Source organism: Bufo gargarizans, chromosome 4 (genome assembly GCF_014858855.1).
Source record: "Bufo gargarizans isolate SCDJY-AF-19 chromosome 4, ASM1485885v1, whole genome shotgun sequence".
Classification (NCBI taxonomy): domain Eukaryota; kingdom Metazoa; phylum Chordata; class Amphibia; order Anura; family Bufonidae; genus Bufo; species Bufo gargarizans.
In genome coordinates, this window is record NC_058083.1 from 311,782,359 (window position 1) to 311,802,258 (window position 19,900).

Below are 19,900 nucleotides of genomic sequence, written 5' to 3' on the forward strand. Positions count from 1 at the left end.
GGTTAAACAGCCAGGGTCAGAGTTATCTCCGATCCCAGTCGTAGCAGGCAAATGTTAGCTGTATGACACAGCCAGTACCCACCCATGTATGGATCGGGCTCAGCTCGTGAGCACACGCCATACACTTCCTAGCAACCAGTGACATACATGTATGTTCATTGGTTGCTAAGGGGTTAAAGGGATACTGCAGTTAAACCAAAATTTTCCAGTGGATAGGTGTTAATTGTAAGATCGGAGGGGGCTGAATGTTGGTCACTGCTCCATTTAAACAAGGAACACAAGACCCTTAGGCCTCGTTCACACTTCAGTGTTTGGTCAGTGATTTGTGAGCCAAAACCAGGTGCGGCTCTAAACACAGAACAGTAGCAGATCTTTCCCTTCTACTTCATGTCTGTGGAGGCTCCACTTCTGGTTTTGGCTCACAAATCACTGATGGAAATCACTGACCAAACACTGAAGTGTGAACAAGGCCTTAGGCCTCTTTCACACGAGCGTGATGGATTGGCTCCGGATGCGTTCAGCGAAACTCGCACCATTTTGCAAGCAAGTTCAGTCAGTTTTGTCTGCGGCTGTATTCAGTTGTTTCCGCGTGGGTGCAATGCGTTTTGATGTGTTTTTCACACGCGTGATAAAAAAAACTGAAGGTTTACAAACATCTCCTAGCAACCATCAGTGAAAAACACGCTGCATCTGCACCCGCTTGCGGATGCGATACGTTTTTCACGCAGCCCCATTCACTTCTGTGCGTGAAAAACACAGAATATAGAACAAAAACGCTCATGTACACAGACCCATTGAAATGAATGGGTCAGGATTCAGAGCGGGTGCTAAGCGTCACGCATTGCACCCACGCGGAAAATTCGCTCGTGTGAAAGGGGCCTTAGTTCTGGCATTCAGTGGGGGGTTCCCCACGATCTAGCAGTTATCACCTATCCACTGGGAAACTGCTTATAACTGTATAATTAGACTAGATTAAGCTAGTTTCACATCTGCGTTGGGGGCAATCAGGCCGCCACTTCCAGCAGAGAATTCCGGGAATCGGCTGGACACTAACCACAGCCGGACCCACAGCCTTAGGCCCCTTTCACACGAGCATGACCGATTAGATCCGGATGCGCTCAGTTAAAAAAAAAAAAAAAAGCACAATTTTGTAAGCAATTTCAGTCAGTTTTGTCTGCGATTGCGCTCAGCTCTTTTCCGTGTGGATGCAATTCGTTTTTCACTGAAGCCCCATTCACTTCTATGGGGCCAGGGCTGCGTGAAAAACCCAGAATATAGAACATGCCGCGTTTTTCACGCAACGCAGAACTGATGCGTGAAAAAAATGGGTCAGGATTCAGGAAGAGGAGAGAAAGTATAAAGTACAGATAATACTCCTTGAGTATTTGTTAGCATAAAGACTGGATCGGAAAGAAGAGGGGGGTGGACTAAAAGCCCCCAGAAAATCTTAGATGACAGGTAATGGACAATTCCTCGCAGTGCAAAATCCAATTAATTTTCCCTTCCCTTAATGAACTTCTGCCATAGGCAGACAGTTTTCTTTTCAAGGCCAGACTCGCATTCTATTCACATGGAATGCATAAGCCTTTGTTGTGCAGCTCCGAACAATCTCGGCATGGAGGCAGTGTGAGCGCAGGAACCGCCAGCACCTCTCCTCTCTACACCCAGTGCTTGAAGGAAGAGCGCGCTGCTAATCAAACCTTTCAGCTGAGCTAGAAGTTTTCGCTCCACTTTTTGATCACTACAGGGGAATTTTTGAAGAGAAGCAATTATTAGAAAATTGCCAACTGGCCTGCTTGGCTGCCTGAGAGCTCCCTGCCATCACTAGTGCCAGGGTGAGATAGTCCAGGCACTGCGCAGTTAGGCCCCTTTCACACAAGCGAGTCTTCCGCGCGGCTGAAATGCCTGACGTGAACGCATAGCAGCCGCACTGAATCCTGATCCATTCATTTCAACGGGTCTGTGTACATGAGCGTTTTTCACGCATCAGTCCTGCGTTGCGTGAAAAACGCAGTATGTTCTATATTCTGCGTTAGTCACACTGTCCTGGCCCCATAGAAGCGAATGGGGCTTCAGTGAAAAATGCATTGCACCCGCAAGAACGCGCAGGTGCGTTTTCACCGACGGTTGCTAGGAGATGTTGTTTGTAAACCTTCCGTTTTTTTTTTTATCATGCGCATTGCACCCGCACGGAAAAAACTAAACAAATGAACGCAATCGCAGACAAAACTGACTGAACTTGCTTGCAAAATGGTGCGAGTTTCACTGAACGCACCCGGACCTAATCCGTCACGCTGGTGTGAAAGAGACCTTACTGAGAAGTACAGTAATTGCTCCAGGCTGGACAGATGCAGATCTCACCAACACTAATGCAACAGGTAGGGTGGGGGAAGGGGCCGAGAGGCTTCTCTACTTCCTCCCCAACTCCAGTCTGGAGGAGGAGGGGGAGATCCAAACAACTAGACGTAATCCAGCCCCAGCCATGAACTCTCCTGTGCACTATGGCCCTCATGTCATCCTGGCACCTCCGAGATAAAGGACTGGGGCTGACGGGTACCAGGGGACCAGCTAGTAACAGACCCCACAGTACAAAGTGTATACTTGAGCCTTCCCCTGGGGTATACATACCTACTGTGGGGTCTATACAGCTGCGCATTACAGAGTATACACTGCAGTCATCATGGGGAATATATACAGCTGCGCATTACAGATTATACACTGCAGCCTTCATGGGGGTATATACAGCTGCGCATTACAGAGTATACACTGCAGCCTTCATGGGGGTATATACAGCTGCGCATTACAGAGTATACACTGCAGCCTTCATGGGGGGTATATACAGCTGCGCATTACAGAGTATACACTGCAGCCTTCCCCTGGGTTACGTATAGCTATTGTGGTTGTTCATGGGGGTTATATACAGCTGCTCATTAAAGAGTATACACTGCAGCCTTCATGGGGGCTATATACAGCTGCGCATTACAGAGTATACACTGCAGCCTTCATGGGGGGTATATACAGCTGCGCATTACAGAGTATACACTGCAGCCTTCATGGGGGCTATATACAGCTGCGCATTACAGAGTATACACTGCAGCCTTCATGGGGGGTATATACAGCTGCGCATTACAGAGTATACACTGCAGCCTTCATGGGGGGTATATACAGCTGCGCATTACAGAGTATACACTGCAGCCTTCATTGGGGGGGGTATATACAGCTGCGCATTACAGAGTATACACTGCAGCCTTCATGGGGGCTATATACAGCTGTGCATTACAGAGTATACACTGCAGCCTTCATGGGGGGTATATACAGCTGCGCATTACAGAGTATAAACTGCAGCCTTCATGGGGGCTATATACAGCTGCGCATTACAGAGTATACACTGCAGCCTTCATGGGGGGTATATACAGCTGCGCATTACAGAGTATACACTGCAGCCTTCATGGGGGGTATATACAGCTGCGCATTACAGAGTATACACTGCAGCCTTCATGGGGGTATATACAGCTGCGCATTACAGAGTATACACTGCAGCCTTCATGGGGGTATATACAGCTGCGCATTACAGAGTATACACTGCAGCCTTCATGGGGGGTATATACAGCTGCGCATTACAGAGTATACACTGCAGCCTTCATGGGGGGTATATACAGCTGCGCATTACAGAGTATACACTGCAGCCTTCATGGGGGCTATATACAGCTGCGCATTACAGAGTATACACTGCAGCCTTCATGGAGGGTATATACAGCTGCGCATTACAGAGTATACACTGCAGCCTTCATGGGGGATATATACAGCTGCGCATTACAGAGTATACACTGCAGCCTTCATGGGGGGTATATACAGCTGCGCATTACAGAGAATACACTGCAGCCTTCCCCTGGGTTACGTATAGCTATTGTGGTTGTTCATGGGGGGTATATACAGCTGCTCATTAAAGAGTATACACTGCAGCCTTCATGGGGGCTATATACAGCTGCGCATTACAGAGTATACACTGCAGCCTTCATGGGGGGTATATACAGCTGCGCATTACAGAGTATACACTGCAGCCTTCATTGGGGGGGGTATATACAGCTGCTCATTAAAGAGTATACACTGCAGCCTTCATGGGGGCTATATACAGCTGCGCATTACAGAGTATACACTGCAGCCTTCATGGGGGGTATATACAGCTGCGCATTACAGAGTATACACTGCAGCCTTCATGGGGGCTATATACAGCTGCGCATTACAGAGTATACACTGCAGCCTTCATGGGGGGTATATACAGCTGCGCATTACAGAGTATACACTGCAGCCTTCATGGGGGATATATACAGCTGCGCATTACAGAGTATACACTGCAGCCTTCATGGGGGCTATATACAGCTGCGCATTACAGAGTATACACTGCAGCCTTCATTGGGGGGGTATATACAGCTGCGCATTACAGAGTATACAATATAACCTTCATGTCAGCCTGGCCTCTCAGCTCAGAAATAAAGGACTAGGGCTGCCAGGTACCATCTAGTAACAGACGTTACACTGCAAAGTATACACTGCAGCCTTCCCCTGGGTTACGTATAGCTACTGTGGGTGTTCATGTGGGGTATACATAGCTGCTTACTACAAAGTATACAGGCAGCCTTCATGTGAGGTATAGATAAGGTGTATACTTTGTAGTAAGTGGCTGTGTATACACTGTAGCCTTCCTGTGCTGTATACATGGCTACTAAGTACAAGGTATACACTGAAAGAAGAGTGAAAGGTATGTGAGCTCCTCCACTGTTATATACACTGCAGCCTTTATGTAACCCTGGTCTCCTAACAAAGAGCAGGAGGTGGTGGGTGTACACGGGCGCACACTATATACCCTGCGCTGTGCAGGGCGCACACTATATACCCTGCGCTGTGCAGGGCGCACACTATATACCCTGCGCTGTGCAGGGCGCACACTATATACCCTGCGCTGTGCAGGGCGCACACTATATACCCTGCGCTGTGCAGTATACACTATACTGTGTAATATACACTGTATAGTACACACTATATACACTGTATAGTATAGTAAACACACACTATATACACTGTATAGTATAGAATAGTAAACACACACACTATATACACTGCACTGTGTAGTACACACTATATACACTGTATAGTATAGTAAACACACTATATACACTGTATAGTATAGAATAGTAAACACACACACTATATACACTGCACTGTGTAGTACACACTATATACACTGTATAGTAAACACACACTATATACACACACACACTGCACAGTACACACTGTACTGTGTAGTACACACTATATACACTGTATAGTATAGAATAGTAAACACACACTATATACACTGCATAGTACACACTATATACACTGTATAATACACACACACACTATATATACACACTGCATAGTATAGTAAACACACTATATACACTGCACTGTGCAGTACACACTATATACACTGTATAGTAACCACTATATACACTGCACTGTGCAGTACACACTATATACACTGTATAGTAACCACTATATACACTGCACTGTGTAGTACACACTATATACACTGTATAGTAAACACACACTATATACACACACACACTGCACAGTACACACTATATACACACTGTACTGTGTAGTACACACTATATACACTGTATAGTATAGAATAGTAAACACACACTATATACACTGCATAGTACACACTATATACACTGTATAATACACACACACACTATATATACACACTGCATAGTATAGTAAACACACTATATACACTGCACTGTGCAGTACACACTATATACACTGTATAGTAACCACTATATACACTGCACTGTGCAGTACACACTATATACACTGTATAGTATAGAATAGTAAACACACACTAAATACACTGCATAGTACACACTATATACACTGTATAATACACACACACACTATATATACACACTGCATAGTATAGTAAACACACTATATACACTGCACTGTGCAGTACACACTATATACACTGTATAGTAACCACTATATACACTGCACTGTGCAGTACACACTATATACACTGTATAGTATAGTAAACACACACTATATACATACTGCACAGTACACACTGTATAGTATAGTAAACACACATATATATATATATATATATATATATATATATATATATATATATATATAATGTATAGTATAGTAAACACACACACTAAGGTACACGCTGCAGCAGTCATTACCACAGAGACAAAAGCCCGGTGCCCGGAGACCAGGAGCAGGAAAGTTTCTCGAGCGGCGGAGACTCCGGGCCCGGGCGGGGGGAGCGCTCCGGGAACTTTCTCCGCACTCGGCTCCGTGCCTAAGCCCTCACCTGCAGACAGCTGCCCGCGGATCGATGCCAGCCCCGGAGCGCCGAGCAGCAGGAGCAGCAGTCTCAGGTACACGTCCATCCTCCTCAGCACAAGTTTCTCAGGTGAAGCTCCACACGAGTAATCCTCAGGGCTCCGGGATAGTTCCCGCACACGGCTCCGAGCAGCAGATCACATGAGGGGCTCGCCAGTCCGTTCTCCGGCGCCCGCTCCACAGTCACGGCTCTCCATGCTCGGCGGTTCCCAGCACTCGCCTGTCCAGAGTTACTTTCAGGGGTTCGGCTGGGGGAGAGGAGGAGGAGGAGGCAGCCCTGACGTCACCCTGCTATAGCAAACTAACCCCGCTCGGGAATGTGGGATCCCTGGGGACGAGCACAGCGCCTCCTACTGGAGCCGAAGGCGCAGGGAAGAGTAGGGGACCGGAGCTGTGGATGCAGTTACTGCCGGGAGACTGCCGCTAGTGGATCTATTACCTGGAGGAAAGCTGGAGACGGGGAGGAGGCGGCTGCAGGAGGCGGAGACGCTGCTGAATGACTGGAGGGTCAGGTAGACGCCACCAGCAGAGCTAGGGGCATGGTATCACCGGGGCTGCTGCCACTCACTGCCAACTAATGCCAGCACCATCGTCTACTGGTGCACCACTGTGTCTGTGGGTTTACAGTCAGCTGTACTTTATATACATCCTAGTACTGTTCATATATACTTTATATACATCCTAGTACTGTGCATATACACCATCATCTGTGGGTGTAAAGACAGCTATACTTTATATACATCCTAGTACTGTCCATATACACCATCATCTGTGGGTGTAAAGACTGCTGTACTTTATATACATCCTAGAACTATCAATATACACCATCATCTGTGGGTGTAAAGACAGCTGTACTTTATATACATCCTAGTACTGTCCATATACACCATAATCTGTGGGTGTAAAGACTGCTGTACTTTATATACATCCTAGTACTGTCCATATACACCATCATCTGTGGGTGTAAAGACTGCTGTACTTTATATACATCCTAGTACTGTCCATATACACCATAATCTGTGGGTGTAAAGACTGCTGTACTTTATATACATCCTAGTACTGTGCATATACACCATCATCTGTGGGTGTAAAGACAGCTGTACTTTATATACATCCTAGTACTGTCCATATACACCATAATCTGTGGGTGTAAAGACTGCTGTACTTTATATACATCCTAGTACTGTCCATATACACCATCATCTGTGGGTGTAAAGACTGCTGTACTTTATATACATCCTAGTACTATCCATATACACCATCATCTGTGGGTGTAAAGACGGCTGTACTTTATATACATCCTAGTACTGTGCATATACACCATAATCTGTGGGTGTAAAGACGGCTGTACTTTATATACATCCTAGTACTGTGCATATACACCATCATCTGTGGGTGTAAAGACAGCTGTACTTTATATACATCCTAGTACTGTCCATATACTGCGATCAACACTACTGTCCTTATACATGATCATCTGTGGGTGTAAAGACTGCTGTACTTTATATACATCCTAGTACTATCAATATACACCATCATCTGTGGGTGTAAAGACAGCTGTACTTTATATACATCCTAGTACTGTCCATATACACCATAATCTGTGGGTGTAAAGACTGCTGTACTTTATATACATCCTAGTACTATCCATATACACCATCATCTGTGGGTGTAAAGACGGCTGTACTTTATATACATCCTAGTACTGTGCATATACACCATAATCTGTGGGTGTAAAGACGGCTGTACTTTATATACATCCTAGTACTGTGCATATACACCATCATCTGTGGGTGTAAAGACAGCTGTACTTTATATACATCCTAGTACTGTCCATATACACCATAATCTGTGGGTGTAAAGACTGCTGTACTTTATATACATCCTAGTACTATCCATATACACCATCATCTGTGGGTGTAAAGACAGCTGTACTTTATATACATCCTAGTACTGTCCATATACACCATAATCCGTGGGTGTAAAGACAGCTGTACTTTATATACATCCTAGTACTGTCCATATACACCATCATCTGTGGGTGTAAAGACAGCTGTACTTTATATATATCCTAGTACTGTCCATATACACCATTATCTGTGGGTGTAAAGACAGCTATACTTTATATACATCCTAGTACTATCCATATACACCATCATCTGTGGGTGTAAAGACAGCTGTACTTTATATACATCCTAGTACTGTCCATATACACCATTATCTGTGGGTGTAAAGACAGCTGTACTTTATATACATCCTAGTACTGTCCATATACACCATTATCTGTGGGTGTAAAGACAGCTATACTTTATATACATCCTAGTACTATCCATATACACCATCATCTGTGGGTGTAAAGACAGCTGTACTTTATATACATCCTAGTACTGTCCATATACACCATAATCTGTGGGTGTAAAGACTGCTGTACTTTATATACATCCTAGTACTATCAATATACACCATCATCTGTGGGTGTAAAGACAGCTGTACTTTATATACAGCCTAGTACTGTCCATATACACCATAATCTGTGGGTGTAAAGACTGCTGTACTTTATATACATCCTAGTACTGTCCATATACACCATCATCTGTGGGTGTAAAGACTGCTGTACTTTATATACATCCTAGTACTATCCATATACACCATCATCTGTGGGTGTAAAGACGGCTGTACTTTATATACATCCTAGTACTGTGCATATACACCATAATCTGTGGGTGTAAAGACGGCTGTACTTTATATACATCCTAGTACTGTGCATATACACCATCATCTGTGGGTGTAAAGACAGCTGTACTTTATATACATCCTAGTACTGTCCATATACTGCGATCAACACTACTGTCCTTATACATGATCATCTGTGGGTGTAAAGATGGCTGCACTTTATATACATCCTAGTACTGTGCATATACACTATCATCTGTGGGTGTAAAGACAACTGTACTTTATATACATCCTAGTACTGTCCATATACACCATCATCTGTGGGTGTAAAGACAGCTGTACTTTATATACATCCTAGTACTGTCCATATACACCATCATCTGTGGGTGTAAAGACAGCTATACTTTATGTACATCCTAGTACTATCCATATACACCATCATCTGTGGGTGTAAAGACGGCTGTACTTTATATACATCCTAGTACTGTGCATATACACCATCATCTGTGGGTGTAAAGACAGCTGTACTTTATATACATCCTAGTACTGTCCATATACACCTTTATCTGTGGGTGTAAAGACAGCTATACTTTATATACATCCTAGTACTATCCATATACACCATCATCTGTGGGTGTAAAGACAGCTGTACTTTATATACATCCTAGTACTGTCCATATACACCATAATCTGTGGGTGTAAAGACTGCTGTACTTTATATACATCCTAGTACTATCCATATACACCATCATCTGTGGGTGTAAAGACAGCTGTACTTTATATACATCCTAGTACTGTCCATATACACCATAATCTGTGGGTGTAAAGACAGCTGTACTTTATATACATCCTAGTACTGTCCATATACACCATCATCTGTGGGTGTAAAGACAGCTGTACTTTTATATATATATCCTAGTACTGTCCATATACACCATTATCTGTGGGTGTAAAGACAGCTATACTTTATATACATCCTAGTACTATCCATATACACCATCATCTGTGGGTGTAAAGACAGCTGTACTTTATATACATCCTAGTACTGTCCATATACACCATTATCTGTGGGTGTAAAGACAGCTGTACTTTATATACATCCTAGTACTGTCCATATACACCATTATCTGTGGGTGTAAAGACAGCTATACTTTATATACATCCTAGTACTATCCATATACACCATCATCTGTGGGTGTAAAGACAGCTGTACTTTATATACATCCTAGTACTGTCCATATACACCATAATCTGTGGGTGTAAAGACTGCTGTACTTTATATACATCCTAGTACTATCAATATACACCATCATTTGTGGGTGTAAAGACAGCTGTACTTTATATACATCCTAGTACTGTCCATATACACCATCATCTGTGGGTGTAAAGACTGCTGTACTTTATATACATCCTAGTACTGTCCATATACACCATCATCTGTGGGTGTAAAGACTGCTGTACTTTATATACATCCTAGTACTATCCATATACACCATCATCTGTGGGTGTAAAGACGGCTGTACTTTATATACATCCTAGTACTGTGCATATACACCATAATCTGTGGGTGTAAAGACGGCTGTACTTTATATACATCCTAGTACTGTGCATATACACCATCATCTGTGGGTGTAAAGACAGCTGTACTTTATATACATCCTAGTACTGTCCATATACTGCGATCAACACTACTGTCCTTATACATGATCATCTGTGGGTGTAAAGATGGCTGCACTTTATATACATCCTAGTACTGTGCATATACACTATCATCTGTGGGTGTAAAGACAACTGTACTTTATATACATCCTAGTACTGTCCATATACACCATCATCTGTGGGTGTAAAGACAGCTGTACTTTATATACATCCTAGTACTGTCCATATACACCATCATCTGTGGGTGTAAAGACAGCTGTACTTTATATACATCCTAGTACTGTTTATACACACCATCATCTGTGGGTGTAAAGACAGCTATACTTTATGTACATCCTAGTACTATCCATATACACCATCATCTGTGGGTGTAAAGACAGCTGTACTTTATATACATCCTAGTACTGTCCATATACACCATCATCTGTGGGTGTAAAGACAGCTGTACTTTATATACATCCTAGTACTGTCCATATACACCATCATCTGTGGGTGTAAAGACAGCTGTACTTTATATACATCCTAGTACTGTCCATATACACCATCATCTGTGGGTGTAAAGACAGCTGTACTTTATATACATCCTAGTACTGTCCATATACACCATCATCTGTGGGTGTAAAGACAGCTGTACTTTATATACATCCTAGTACTGTCCATATACACCATCATCTGTGGGTGTAAAGACAGCTGTACTTTATATACATCCTAGTACTGTCTATATACTGCGATCAACACTACTGTCCTTATACATGATCATCTGTGGGTGTAAAGATGGCTGCACTTTATATACATCCTAGTACTGTCCATATACAGAATTATTCCAGCTTCTACTCCTTGACGGCTTGATCAATGACACGGCGCAATACTCGCTCCAGAAAGAAGGTGTAAGGTATGATGTCACTGATGGCGCCCTGCGACTGACCAGTTTGGTGATCTGATCAAATGGCCGCAGAAGCAGCCTATTTTAGCCTAATCAGACCAGAGCACCTTTCTCCATGCATTTTGGGAGTCTCCCACGTGCCTTTTCGCAAACTCGCAACGTGCCTTTTTGTTTTTAGCTGAAAGTAATGGCTTTCTTCTGGCCACTCTGCCATCTGTTCAGACCCTGTTCACACACCACGGATAGTTGAGTGTTAGGACCCCATGGGTGCTGAGACACCGTGACATGGTGCATGAGGGGCTCCGGTATGTTCCTGACTGGAAGATATTGGCAAAGTTCTCAGCTTTTAACATCGGCTTGAGGAATTAGCTAGTATTGTCAGTTGTGTATCATTTTGGTGCATTTTTTGCAGTAATTTTTTCACTCTGCCATAAAGCCCAACTCTACGGAGCGTACGGCTTATTGTCGTCCTTGTGAGAAATGCACAACAATTCTCATAACTTTTATTATCTGCCTATGTTTTTATAACGTGTGATCCCATACGGTCGTGTGGTCCCATATATTTTCCATTCTGTGATTATTTGTGCCATTCTGTCTGGGCCTGCAGGTGGAATACACATTGCCCTTTTGAGGAAATCAGTTTATCGCCTGAATGTTAGAAAACTGTTCATTTTGCAAGTGGTAATGAAGGTGGTTCCTGGCAATGCATCCACTCAGAATTCCTGGACCCTCACCCTGCAGGGGTCCACGAGCTTTTCAAATACAGTGCCAGTGGATGAAGAAAATATCTCATAAGCAATAATTCATCTCTGATACAACTCATTGTATTCCGCATGATGTGGGCATCGTAGGTGGTCTAAACACCCCATTCCTGATAACCAGCATTCCCACATAACCAGTATCTCACCTTCTGGGACAACCACACCGGTCATGTGTGGTATCAAAATGACCAGCCAGATATAATATACAATAATAAAATTTGTTGTGTCCCGAATATCTATTAGTGTGGACGGGAAGCCATGTTTTAATAATATTTCATACCTGCCAGCGGAGTAAGAGAGGTGGAGCATGCACAGGTCATGAGGGCCATCCCAAAAGGCTGGGACAGAATAGGAGAGAGATTTCTCTCAGCTCCACCCTCTGCCGAATGGGGATAAAAATGAACTATTGGGAACATTTCTTTGACACAATTTGGGGATCCGATCAGCATTTGTCACCACCAGATCTTTGAGAAGTTCTGATAGACGTTCTTCAGTACCTCCTGCATGATCTTCTTTTGTTTTGCTTTCGTTTTGACACCTCTCCTCCCTCTCCCAGCTGTCATCTATTAGCAGTGATTGCCTCCCTATATATCTCCTCCCTATACTGCCTCACCTTGCGGTTTATATTACATCCTGGATTGTGTTCTCTGCTAGAAGTTGCTACAGCTGGGTTTTCAGTAAGTCTATTTCTGTATTTGTTGTTTTCCTGTTGGCTTGGTTCTAGGTGACCCTGACTCCCTCCGTATTAAGTGCAGGGAGCTGGTGGTTGTGTCCCCTCACTATTATAGGGTTTGCAGGTGTCATTCAGTCTAGGTACGTGGACATGCAACCTTCTATCACTGAGATCTTTGCATGGGCTGAGAAGACAGGGAGAGCTTCAGGACTTTAATAGGGGTCACCCTTTTGTTCCTTAGTTTTGGATCAAGCCAGTCAGATCCTTATTTGTAACTTCTTGTCAGGGTGTGATCTGAGGCCTGTGTGTAGGGGCACGAGAGATTGAGTGCGTGAAATAGATAGACCCTTGGCAGTTGCACCCGGGTCATGTGACAGGGAGGTCCCCGTACGTGACAGTCCTATGTACAGATACTCCAGTCTCTGCTGTGGAATTCTGCAGATCCTCCAGAGTTACCTTAGGTCTCTGTGCTGCCTCTCTGATTAATGCCCTCCTTGCCCGGTCTGTGAGTTTTGGTGGTCGGCCATCTCCTGGCAGGTTTGCTATTGTGCCATGTTCTTTCCATTTGGTTATGATAGATTTGATTGTGCTCCTGAGGATCATGAAAGATTTGGGTATATTTTATAACCTAACCTTGTACTGACTTGTACTTCTCAACAACATTGTCCCTTACTTGTTTGTAGAGTTCCTTGGTCTTCATGGCAGTGTTTGGTTAGTGATGCCTCTTGCTTAGGTGTTGAAGCCTTTGGGGCCTTTCAAAAAAGGTGTGTATGCACCAGAGTTTTTTATGGGCTTCCTAAGGGGGTGAATACATATGCACATGCCAATTTCTTGTTTTCTATTTCTAAACAGTAGTTTTATTTATATATTTTTCTCATTTCACTTCACCAACTTAGACTATTGTGTTCTGATCAATCACAAAAAAATCAGATTAACAAAACATTGAACTTAAGGCTGTAATGTAACAAAATACAAAAAAAAGTCAAGCGGGGTGAGTACTTTTGCAAGGCACTGAATAACCCCTTAATAAGTATTTTGTAGAAGCAGGTATATCGCACCCCTCAATCAGTATATTGTGGAAACAGGTATCTAGAACACCTGAATCAATATTTGGTGGAAGCAGGTATATCACACCCCTTAATCAGTATTTTGTGGAAACAGGTATATAGAACACCTGAATCAATATTTGGTGGAAGCAGGTATGTCGCACCCCTTATTCTGTATTTTGTGGAAGCAGGTATATAGAACCCCTTAATCAGTATTTTGTGGAAGCAGGTATATCGCACCCCTCAATCTGTATTAGTTGAAGCAGGTATATCCAACCCCTTTATCATTATTTTGTGGAAGCAGATATATGGCACCCCTCAATAAGTATTTTGTGGAATCAGGTATATCGCACCCCTCATTCAGTATTTTGCGGATGCAGGTATATAGAACCCTTTAATCAGTGTTTTGTAGAAGAAGTTATATCACATCCCTCAATCAATATTTTGTGGAAACAGGTATATAGAACACCTAAATCAATATTTGGTGGAAGCAGTTATATCGCACCCCTCAATCAGTATTTGTGGAAGCCGGTGTATCGCAGGCCTCAATCAGTATTTGTGGAAGCCGGTGTATCGCAGGCCTCAATCAATATTTGGTGGAAGCAGGTATATCGCACCCCTAAATCAGTATTTTGTGGAAACAGGTATATAGAACACCTGAATCAATATTTGGTGGAAGCAGGTATGTCGCACCCCTCAATCTGTATTTTGTGGAAGCAGGTATATAGAACCCCTTAATCAGTATTTTGTAGAAGCAGGTATATCTTACTCCTAAATCACTATTTTGTGGAAACAGGTATATAGAACAGCTGAATCAATATTTGGTTGAAGCAGGTATATCGCACTCCTCAATCTGTATTTTGTGGAAGCAGGTATATCAAACCCCTTAATTAGTATTTTGCGGAAGCAGTTATATTGCACCCCTCAATCTGTATTTTGTAAAAGCAGGTATATAGAACCCCTTAATCATTATTTTGTAGAAGCAGGTATATCGCACCCCTCAATCAGTATTTTGTGGAAACAGGTATATACAAATGCACTATAATATACTTTCTATGTTAGAAAGTATATTATAAGTATATCACATCCTTTAGTATATCACACCTATCAATAGCACACCTATACAAGTACTTAAAAGGACTTTTGTGGCCCTATTAGCTAGCGTTTGGTGTCCCTAACAGTCTGTCCCTGCTCCACAAAGCAATCTCTCCCTATACTGGCAAAACATAGAATGTAAAATGGCTGCCAGATCGGGTTCTGTTATAGGGTGAAGGGTGTGTCCATTTGCTGAAACATCTCAATTATCTGTCCTGTCCCACCTGTTGGATGTGTTATGGGTCAAAGTTCAGCGCAATGCAAAAGAATATAGCGCATGTGAACATCGCCATATGTTCACATATTCGGCTAATCGCGAACTAGCAAAGTTTGCCGCAAAACGACTGCTGGGCGAACCGCAAGGCCATCTCTATTTGCAAATGCACACAGGAACAAAGACCTACATTTTTGAAGACATGTCCGGTGGTCTAAAATTGAACTTTTTGGCCATAATGACCATCGCTATGTTTGGAGGAAAAAGCGAGAAGCTTGAAAAGCCTAAGGACACCATCCCAACTGTGAAACACGGGGGTGGCAGCATTATGTTGTGGGGTTGTTTTGCTGCAGGATTGACTGGTGCACTTCACAAAATAGATGGCATCATGAGGAAAGAATATTATGTGGAAATACTGAAGCAACATCTCAAGACATCAGCCAGGAAGTTAAAGCTTAGACAGAAATCGGTCTTCCAAATAGACAATGACCCGAAGCATACTGCCAAACTTGTTACAAAGTTGCTTAAGGATTACAAAGTCAATGTTTTGGAGTGGCCATCACAAAGCCCTGATCTCAATCCTATTGAAAATCTATGGGCAAAGCTGAAAAGGCAGGTGCAAGCAAGGCGACCAACAAACATGTTACACCAGTTCTGTCAGGAGGAATGGGCCCAAATTCCGACCAACTATTGTTAGAAGCTTGTGGAAGGATATCCAAAACGTTTGACCCAAGTCATACAGTTTAAGGGCAATGGTACCAAATATTATTGAAATGTATGTAAACTTTTGACTTTGCAGACAGTAATAAAAATGCCTTAATACATTCTCTTTCTCTCAAGTATGGTAATCCTAAATGACCAAAAACAGGAAAGGTTTATTCTGATTTCAGATATTGAGAAAAACCTGCATGTGTTTCTTATTAAATAGTGTACTAGCAGAAGGAACCGGCTTTGCACGTGTATATGTCATTTATTTAATTTAATGTTTGTGTATGTCATTAAAAGATATTGACAGTATCCACTATAACAGTGACATCTACAGTACCCTACCCCTTTAAAGCTGACCTACAGCAGTGAAGAAAAATGGCTTGGTTGTAATGGAAACCTGGAGTAAAACTGTGTGTATGTGGAGACTAAGGGCCTGCGAGCTTCTATTGGCTGATGTGACCAGGCTTCTATTGGCTGATGCATTTTTTGGGAATATCTCACGCAGGGATGTCCTTTTGAACAGCTCACTCTCAGACAGCACAGTGCTGTTTCAGGAAGAAAGTCGCCCTCCCTTCTACCCCTGAAGCTGACAGAAGTAGATTTTTACCTTCATTTTTTCAATCCCTGTTGGCTGCGGAGTGGGAGGTGGCGTGGCCTAACAAGATAGGGGATGGCTTAGCGAGTCCTGGGGGCAGGTTTCTTAAGTCCGTCTTTTGAGGGTGGCCTGAATGGCCACCCTACCTGCCCCCTGAACTGTTACCTCCACAGCACTCTGCTTCCTTAACAGTGTCATCCACAGTGCCCTGCTCCTTTTAAAGCTGACCTGCAGCAGTAAAGAAAAATGGCTGGGTTGTTATGGAAACCTGGTGTAAAACTGTGTGTATGTGGAGACTAAGGACCTGCGAGCTTCAATTGGCTGATGACTCTGTATGGCAGTTGGGATATGAAGAGAAAGACCTGCAGGCTTCTATTGGATAATGTAGGTCATGTGATGTGGCATATTTACATTTTTGAGGAAAATCTAAAGAATGGTATGTGCTAGAGATCTGTGACCCTCACAAGATTTCTTTCCAGGTAGCAAGGGTTGTGTATACCAAGTTTTGTTGAAATCGATGGTTGCGTTTTTGAGTGATCACGGAACATACATACAGACATATGTACGTCCTTCTTTTTATATATACAGTACAGCCCAAAAGTTTGGACACACCTTCTCATTCAAAGAGTTTTCTTTATTTTCTGACTATGAAAATTGTAGATCACACTGAGGGCATCAAAACTATGAATTAACACATGGGGAATTATATACTTATCAAAAAAGTATGAAACTGAAAATATGTCATATTCTAGGTTCTTCAAAGTAGCCACCTTTTGCTTTGATTACTGCTTTGCACACTCTTGGCATTCTCTTGATGAGCTTCAAGAGGTAGTCACCTGAAATGGTCTTCCAACAGTCTTGAAGGAGTTCCCAGAGATGCTTAGCACTTGTTGGCCCTTTTGCCTTCACTCTGCGGTCCAGCTCACCCCAAACCATCTCGATTGGGTTCAGGTCCGGTGACTGTGGAGGCCAGGTCATCTGGCGCAGAACCCCATCACTCTCCTTCATGGTCAAATAGCTCTTACACAGCCTGGAGGTGTGTTTGGGGTCATTGTCCTGTTGAAAAATAAAGGATGGTCCAACTAAACGCAAACCGGATGGAAGTGCCACCAGCAAAGCAGCCCCACACCATCACACCTCCTCCTCCATGCTTCACGGTGGGAACTAGGCATGTAGAGTCCATCCGTTCACCTTTTCTGCGTCGCACAAAGACACCGTGGTTGGAACCAAAGATCTCAAATTTGGACTCGTCAGACCAAAGCACAGATTTCCACTGGTCTAATGTCCATTCCTTGTGTTCTTTAGCCCAAACAAGTCTCTTCTGCTTGTTGCGTGTCCTTAGCAGTGGTTTCCTAGCAGATATTCTACAATGAAGGCCTGATTCACACAGTCTCCTCTTAACAGTTGTTCTAGAGATGTGTCTGCTGCTAGAACTCTGTGTGGCATTGACCTGGTCTCTAATCTGAGCTGCTATTAACCTGCGATTTCTGTGGCTGGTGGCTCGGATGAACTTATCCTCCGCAGCAGAGGTGACTCTTGGTCTTCCTTTACTGGGGCGGTCCGCATGTGAGCCAGTTTCTTTGTAGCGCTTGATGGTTTTTGTGACTGCACTTGGGGACACTTTCAAAGTTTTCCCAATTTTTCTGACTGACTGACCTTCATTTCTTAAAGTAATGATGGCCACTCATTTTTCTTTACTTAGCTGCTTTTTTCTTGCCATAATACAAATTCTAACAGTCTATTCAGTAGGACTATCAGCTGTGTATCCACCTGACTTCTCCACAACGCAACTGATGGTCCCAACCCCATTTAAAAGGCAAGAAATCCCACTTATTAAACCTGACAGGGCACACCTGTGAAGTGAAAACCATTTCAGGTGACTACCTCTTGAAGCTCATCAAGAGTGTGCAAAGCAGTAATCAAAGCAAAAGGTGGCTACTTTGAAGAACCTAGAATATGACATATTTTCAGTTGTTTCACACTTTTTTGTTATGTATATAATTCCCCATATGTTAATTCATAGTTTTGATGCCTTTAGTGTGAATCTACAATTTTCATAGTCATGAAAATAAATAAAACTCTTTGAATGAGAAGGTGTGTCCAAACTTTTGGTCTGTACTGTATATGAAAGTTTGATGTTCCGAGAGTTTTCATTGAGGGCCATGAAGAAATCCCTTAGCTGTTCTTCAGTTCCCTGCCAGACTAAAAAAAACGTCGTCATAGTGATACCTACAAAAATAGTTATTACTTTACATTCCCAATACTTCATGTTTGGATCATTTTGGGAATGACATTTTATTTTTTGAGGATGTTACAAGGCTTAGAAGTTTAGAAGCAAATCTTGAAATTTTTCTGAAATTTTCAAAAACCCACTTTTCAAGGACCAGTTCAGGTCTGAAGTCACTTTGTGAGGTTTACATAATAGAAACCACCCAAAAATGACCCCATTCTAGAAACTACACCCCTCAATGTATTCAAACTTATTTTACAAACTTTGTTAACCCTTTAGGTGTTCCACAAGAATTAATGGAAAATAGAAATACAATTTCAAAATTTCACTTATTTGGCAGATTTTCCATTTTAATCCATTGTTTCCAGTTACAAAGCAAGGGGTAACAGCCAAACAAAACTCAGTATTTATGGCTCTGATTCTGTAGTTTACAGAAACACCCCATATGTGGTCGTAAACCGCTGTATGGGCACACGGCAGGGCGCAGAAGGAAAGGAATGCCATACGGGTTTTTGGAAGGCAGATTTTGCTGGACTGTTTTTTTGACAACATGTCCCATTTGGACCCCCCCCCCCGATGCACCCCTAGAGTAGAAACTCCAAAAAGTGACCCCATTTTATAAACTATACCCCTCAAGGTATTCAAAACTGATTTTACATACTTTGTTAACCCTTTAGCTGTTCCATAAGAATTAATTGAAAATTGAGATACAATTTCAAAATTTCACATTTTTGGCAGATTTTCCATTTTAATAATTTTTTCCAAGTTACAAAGCAAGGGTTAACAGCCAAACAAAACTCAATATTTATGGCTCTGATTCTGTAGTTTACATAAACACCCCATGTGTGGTTGTAAACCGCTGTACGGGCACACGGCAGGGCGCAGAAGGAAAGGAATGCCACACGGTTTTTGGAAGGCAGATTTTGCTGGACTGGTTTTTTGACACCATGTTCCATTTGAAGAG

At 42.8% G+C, this 19,900-nt stretch overlaps 1 protein-coding gene across 4 annotated transcripts in view; it reads right to left on the reverse strand.

Moving 5' to 3' along the window:
• The window catches only part of PTPRK (protein tyrosine phosphatase receptor type K), a 348,184-nt gene extending 341,387 nt beyond the window's left edge, over nucleotides 1-6,797 (reverse strand). For 2 of the 4 annotated variants that reach the window (XM_044291906.1, XM_044291904.1), the window contains exon 1: nucleotides 6,368-6,795. In XM_044291906.1, the coding sequence (XP_044147841.1) occupies nucleotides 6,368-6,446 (79 nt within the window). In that variant the 5' untranslated portion in view covers nucleotides 6,447-6,795. Of the gene's footprint in view, nucleotides 1-6,367 lie in introns of all 4 variants that reach the window. The other 2 variants (XM_044291903.1, XM_044291905.1) reach the window with 2 other exon arrangements.
• Between the last annotated feature and the right edge of the window lie 13,103 nt (nucleotides 6,798-19,900).